Source organism: Amphiura filiformis, chromosome 16 (assembly GCF_039555335.1).
Source record: "Amphiura filiformis chromosome 16, Afil_fr2py, whole genome shotgun sequence".
Taxonomy (NCBI): domain Eukaryota; kingdom Metazoa; phylum Echinodermata; class Ophiuroidea; order Amphilepidida; family Amphiuridae; genus Amphiura; species Amphiura filiformis.
In genome coordinates this window covers 37675094-37682485 of record NC_092643.1, presented here as the reverse complement: position 1 = coordinate 37682485, position 7392 = coordinate 37675094, and the positions used below count along the sequence as shown (strand labels likewise).

Below are 7392 nucleotides of genomic sequence, written 5' to 3'. Positions count from 1 at the left end.
TGGAAAAATACGGCATAATTTGTCTTGGTGTTTGCGGAATGCCATGAAATAAAATATTAATACGTTGCGGCAATTCATGATTGACAACTAACAATCGGCGTGTCCTTCGTATCCTCCACTGTCAATTTCTTATCCACTCACTAATCCTCACAAAAGCTTTGTGTTGATTACGTAATGTGTGGAGGCAAATTGCAATAAGTACAATGAAATAATGAGTAGGGCGGGCTCGAAGGTGGGTTTCTTCTTCATCTTACGTAACAGTATTGTTCTCCAAAAAAACCCGGAAGCTTGTCGTTTGGAGCTCTAGCTGAAATACAGCAAGATAATGTAAGATAGTAAATGTAAACCTGTATTTTAGCTAGAGTATCTCGAGCTACACTGCGCCATGATTACGATGAAGGACACTGGTTCAAATCCTTTGTTCGGAGCCAATCAATAATTTCACGCACATTCAATATATTCAATTGTATTCATACCAGCATCAATCAATATGCATAGAACCATATCATGCTGATCACTCGCACCTGTAAGATTAGGTTCTTTGAAAAGAACGGTATTGTATTCAATCTATGATTTCAGACATGCACAGGTGACTGAGTGCAACCTGCTTGTAGTGCAGCGCGATATATTCAAAATTGTTTTCACCTATTGCTATGGTAGTTAATCTGATTTATTACGTCACTTCGCCAGCGTATTGTATATGATGTCAAAGGTCAGTGATTTGCATATTACTCAAATAGAAAGTGACTTCACACTCACGTGATTTATGTACATAATGCAATATAGGCCTATATCGTAATACTACCTTGACTTTAAACGATATAGATATACTCTGTAGTATATTGAATATGTTTCTACTCTCTTATTTCACTGTTAGCTGTAAATAGAACTGTGTTAACTACATTTATGCGATAGACTGGCTAATTAATAGCCAGAGTGAACTGAGACAATGAATTTTCTTCCAGGTAAGCTTGCGATGTAATGATATGTACATACTATAGATAACATTAGTATAGTGTATAGACTGGTAGCGAGTCTAGATTTGTCCGAATGAATGATAATTCAAATGATGTTGATTAGTTGTCAGTTGCATTTGTGTGTGCCTGAGATAACGTCAGACACACCAAATTGCATTCCGAATACGAGGAATGTCCTACTAGTGATATCACATGTATATCAAAATATCAAATAATTTAAATTTTCTGAAATTCGCAATATATTAAATACAAATTTTATGACATTTTTGACAATTAACAGTCCTCGAAGTAAATTCTATATTCTTAATGTACTTAAAGTGTGTAGCTAGGATGATATATTAAACTTTCGTATTGAAGATAATTATAGATTTGTTTCCCAAAAAGAGCAGGGTATTTTTTTATGTTCCTGATGCCTGTGGCACTGGCTAAAAATAACTACATTTGACCTTCAGGACTGCACCGTCATGAAACAAGAACAGGAAACCCGCATGTAGAAACTCATTCTTGAACTAATGATCTTTTGTACTAGTTGCATTCTAAACATTAATCTATTTCAGTATTTGGGGAATATAAATGATGACCATAACAAATGAATTAATGTTCTAGGGGGTTATCTCTCAGAATCTCAAGAGCCCGCAGGGCTCAAGACCAAAATACAATAACCCTATGTCAAGTCAGGTGCGATTATCTTGACGACTGTATTTGCACGAACTTCATTATCCATCATAATACTTCTGAGTGCATAAGTCATAATAAAACAATTAAACTGATTAATTCTGCATTAAGGCCGAAATTAATTGTTTAGGTTCTCGTCCCCACCCACCATTTCTGAGATTTGTCTTTTTTGTGGTACTCTGTAGGGTTTATCCCTTAGAATCTCACGTTTAAAAAAAAGAAAGAAAAGTGGGATGCAATCACTGCATCGAAGTTAAGTTCTGTAATTTAATTCTTACCTTAAAATCGACTTGTATTACATGACACAACAGTGGGTGGACTCTTAAATAATAAGCATGATGCTCTGTGCCAACATTGTTTATGTGTTTATGTATATTAATTTTCTTTGTAAAATTATGTATATTTTGTGATGATGTCCTGTGATTTGTAAATATGGTTACCCCATGTCTATCCTAGCAATATTTTGGACTTTTTAACTGGCGTTTCCCATCCTATGTCCCATTATTTAGAACTACCCATCTTAAGGGGGGTACTACACCCCTGCCCAATTTTGTGCCTATTTTTTTTTTTTTCTCAAAAATTATAGAGCATTGGTGACAAGTAAGATATGTATATTATAGGGGCAAGGACTACAACTGCTACACTGGAAATGTTATTTCAGCACAGACAACAGTTGTGGAGTTACAGTCAAAAATGAGGGAAAACCAATATTTGATCAATAAATCAATAACTACTTGCCTTGAGTTGCTGAATTTTCAGTGCAGTAGTTGTAGTCCTTGCCCTATAATATACATATCTTACTTGTCACCAATGCGCTATAATTTTTTGAGAAAAACGCAAAAATAAGCAAAAAATTGGCTAGGGGTGTAGTACCCCCTTAAGAGCACCGATTCATGATTCAACTCATTTCTGTCACTTTTGCTACACAAACACAAAAAAGTGGCCAAGCTTTCAAGGCTACTTTACACAATCTTCGCTTGTAGACCACAGATTGTTTTGAAACAAAGGTTTATGTATGTACAATCAATAAGTGACTTGTTTGCCTAATAATATTTCCAAAACTGTATAATATTTTTTTAAACCTTTACATTGACTTCAACGGATAAACTTTATCTTAGAAGTTTGAAACTGTCAAAACGCTACGCACTGCCCTCCTAATGATGTAAGTACAAATAATGCCATTTACATCCAAAGATAGTACTGCGGTGGCGCTAACACACATACCAAAATGGACAGATCATGTTATTGTGACTGTGATTACATGAGGAATTCCCATCTCTCGTGAAATAAGGAAATGGTCAGATTAAATTACTCAATCTACACCATAAAGAAGAAATTAATGGTCTTATGAATATCTGTGACCGTTCACCACAAACCAGCCGTAAAGTCCGAGTCGGCTCCGGTCAATTTTGTTTTTATTTCGTGTTTAGAAAATATATATCATAAGCTTTAAAATGGTATATCATTTGACTTCAAACGATATCCAGAAGCGGAGTTATGGTTTGTTGAACTTTGTTCTTTCAACAAAATGGTAACTTATTTCGGTTCTACATGTGTCTCTTTTTCCACATTGCTGGTAATATCAAACAGTCATAATTGGCGGCCATTTCAAATCATCCCCAAGTCAACGAGATTCAGGAATGTCCTCTCATTGTTAATTCTTGGTTATACATACCTAGACAAAATACAATGCTTTGTAACCCACCACTTACACAGGATTTAGCCAAAGCAAACAAAAACTAGAGCTATTTAAGAATTTTATAGACATAGGTAGAAGCTTATTATCCTCTTTAACAATAGGATTATTGATTGGTTTAAATGTTTTTGACTGGCAATAGCCAACTTGAGGTACCTATGAATACGACCTTCATGCACATTTTACACTGTAACCATGGTAACTCTGAATACTATTTGCCGACTTTACGGCTCATTCATGGTGTACGGTCACATTTTGTACAACAATATGGGTCAGAAACAACGGGGTTAAAGGACGATTTTCCCGCTAGTATCACCACATGAGGGCCTAAACATGCTAAAGGACTACCTAAAAGATTAGGATTTAGCAAAACAGGTTAACAATCTTTTAATCAAAAAAAGTTCTGTATTTTTCTGGAATAGGAAGTAGGTTATCCTGTAGCACCGGGCGTGCGGTGTGGCTTTTGTCGGAAGATAATAATATTGAGAATATAAAACCACGTAGTTATGATGATTATTTGCGCTATCTTTTATGTTCTTAGATCCATACAAAGGTGACTGTTTATCAGATTGCCATGACGACACCGTTAATTTTGAAATCCATTTTGAGGCCAACAAAACAGGTAGGTATAATAGGCAGGTTTAAATGTTTGATTTTGGTTTGCTTTATTTTGAATACAATTTCATTAATAATTCGTAATAGGAACACTTCATCTTGAGTATTTTCTACTCTAGTCATTTATGACTTTGTAGGAGTCAAAAGCATGAAAACAATTCGGTCGAATCACAATGCGCCTCCTGCGTTTGCTGGGGGAGAGGACAAAATACGTAGTGCCGGCGTAATACAAATAAAACACAGGAACATAATGTCATTGTATGTTTAAATGTCAATATACTGATGTTGCAACCGTAGCCCAGTAACAGTAATTTACAATTATAGTAGATCCGTTTTCCTTCGTGGAGCTGTGTCCAACATTATTATTATCACACTCGCGTGAAAATCCAATGGTGGCTAGAACGGCGATGTTGACCTTGGAGGTCAGAAATTGGACTAGCAAGAGCAACCGCTGGCGGCGCATCGTATTGTGAATCGTCAGAATTGACAGAGATATTATGAAACACAGAAAAATACTGATCTTGCAAACCATGCAATATGTACTTACTATATGATCTTGGAACTACCACCATTTGTTTCTTTGGAAGGCTATTACTACAAAATTGGCACAAGCTTAGTAAAATGCTTAATATTCTTTTTTAGATAGAGGAATTGCATCAAATTTGCATAATTAGGAAGTAAAGGGTAATGTAGTATACTTTACACTCAAATAATGTGCCAGAGGCAGTAAAAACTCTTAGCAAATGAACTTTATATAATATATATTTTTTTTTGGACTGGCGAGAATTACATAAAGATGTATAGGCCAGTCAAAGTATGAAATCACCCACCACTAATTGCAACAGAATCCATTTAATCACCATTCATTTCAGAAAAGAAATACTTAATAACTCATCAAAAGTCCCCGAACATCCCCGGAGTTGAAGAGTGCTAATTTGCATACATCAAAATGGCCGCTTATGCAGCGGGTGAAATTTCAAAGTTGGTCAAGTCTAAATAAAAACCATACCAATGTATTTTCTCTCGTCATACGGATTCAGTATAGTATAGTTTGACCTAACTCCAATGTACAGTTCTTGAGTTATAAGGGGAAAGGTCAAATGTCAAAATTTGGATTCCACAAAGACTAAAATGGAAAAAATTCTCTGATTTTGATTTTGATTTAAAATATGGTCCTAGATTACTCCAATTGCAAGAACATTAAAAAAAATTGCTTGCCATATCTCAGATGATTTGTTACCTTGGTAACACAGCAAAAAAGATCAAAATCCATTGAGCCATTGAGCCTGTTGACCTTAAACCTATTTTGTGAAATCCAAATTAATGCAACCTTTCTCAATTTGATTAATTTTTTGTCAAAGGAACAATTTGAGACCAGTTGAATTAGAATTGGAGCATTTTTCACTGTAGACGGCGCCATGGACCCCCCCCCCAAATTTGATCTTTGATTTTTTGTCTATAACTAGAGAATTGTATGTCGGAGACACGTTAAACTATACTTTTTCTGAATCCTTATAATAAGAGCAATACATTGGTATGTTTTTTTTAAGATTTGACCAACTTTAAAATTTCACCCCCCTTCATAAGCGGCAATTTTGTATACGCAAAATAAGCACTGTTACACTTTTTGGATTTTCGGTGACGTTTGATGTGTTATTAAATATGCTTTTCTGAAATGAACGGTGATTTATAGGTTCTGTTGCAATTAGTGGTGGGTTAACCGCTCATTTTTCTTAATTTGACTAGCCTAGTACCTCATATTGCAGATAAGGTTATTTTCATGTATAAATAGTAGTGGCCTTTTTATCATGAATTATTTGTTTACACTTCTTTTATTTTATTTCCTCTATACCATATAGAACAAAATCGGAACGCTCAAGAGGATGACACTTCAACGATATATATTTCACCTATAGGGTTTTTTTTCATCATAGCATTATTCCTATTCTTTTTCTGCGTGTGTATCAAACAATACTGTAATAGACATAATGGAAGAGGCCAATCGAGAATTCCACGACAAATCTCCATTAATGAAAGAGTAGAAGTCGTTGATATAGAACCGGGGACACTGCCACCTCACTATGATGAACTGGAGTTGACTAACATACCTCAGACTAACAGACTAACAGATGGTAGTACTCATGTTGGTGATGGGGGCTCAAGTCCACCAGTGCATTCACCACCACCTACCTACGATGCACTGTTTGAAAGCATTTATGAACAGGAAAGTGATTCCAGGGGAGAAACTAATGACGGGCATAATATAGAATCAACTTCAAATAGTGATGAACATGTTGTGTTAAGTACAGGTGTTCGTGAGAACAACGGTGACGAACAAAGGCCCGTTGAGGACGAACAACAGAATGACGTTGATGACATAAACATTAGTGCGGAAGAGCAGTCCTTATCTGATGAAAATCAAACAGTGCCTGACAGAGAGAGGCCAGACCATGCGAACAACGTTTAATAAAGGTAAAGAACTAAACTGCTCATTTGAGCGATCTGGGCACACACGACCAGCACTTGACAGTGAACAGTTATTACAAATAGTGTGCCAGCACAGGTTTTTACCGAAGAAGACTGTAGTTCAGAGACATCTTTAAATAACCGTCCAAACTATATAGGGGTAAAATCGTGGGGAATGAGAGATGTATCCCCCTATATTGATGAGGAAGGATAACCAGTGTATCCCCCCTCCCCCACTTTTGTACATTATGCCTATGCAAAGACGTGTGTTGTTTTTCTCAGTCAAACATTCTTTTGTGTGAAAATTCTGTCAAATATATCCTCACAGCGCCATTGCCAATGGTAGCAAAGACGTTCTAAGGGCGGTAAGCCTTATACGCCGTAAGACGCAACGCTTTACTGCAAACATTAATGCTGAAAATCCCTACAGTACATCCCCACAATAAAATGGAAACCCTGAAGCAAATCCAAGTTGCACCATTGTTTGAAACGACCAAAAAGTACAGAGACTCCCACTGAACAGAAACTGTAAACTCAAAATCAAAAGAAAATTATTATTTGGAAAATCCAGTCACTTCCGACGGTTAAAGATATTCTGCCAATGAAGTGTATTATGCAAAAACAAAATGTGGTAATAATAAATAAATATGTTATATACTAATGATTGCGTGATAATGCCAACGAATAATCAAAATCATGACAAGTACAAACAATGTTATGTGTCCGTTTCTTTTGTTCTTCTTTTCCACCCCACTTCTGAGACTCGCGTTTCGTCGCTGGGCAGGATCATTGTGGCCTGAAGTCAAAACCTTCTATGTGATTTATGAAGTGAATTATGTACAAAAACTCATTATAAGTGTGACACAAAAAATGGTTAATAGAAAATGGCGTTAGTTATTTACAGATACATATACAGTTAACAGTTAAAGTAGCTACCTTCTACTATATTTCAGAATGGTCGAC

The 7392-nt window shown here is 35.9% G+C and overlaps 1 protein-coding gene across 1 annotated transcript; it reads left to right on the top strand.

Moving 5' to 3' along the window:
- The first annotated feature begins 616 nt into the window (after positions 1-616).
- Positions 617-6655, top strand: LOC140135951 (uncharacterized). The gene is made up of 3 exons (XM_072157649.1): positions 617-965; positions 3890-3970; positions 5823-6655. Exons 1-3 carry the CDS (start codon positions 950-952, stop codon positions 6428-6430), a joined length of 705 nt encoding a protein of 234 aa, XP_072013750.1. The 5' UTR covers positions 617-949; the 3' UTR covers positions 6431-6655.
- The last annotated feature ends 737 nt before the right edge of the window (positions 6656-7392 follow it).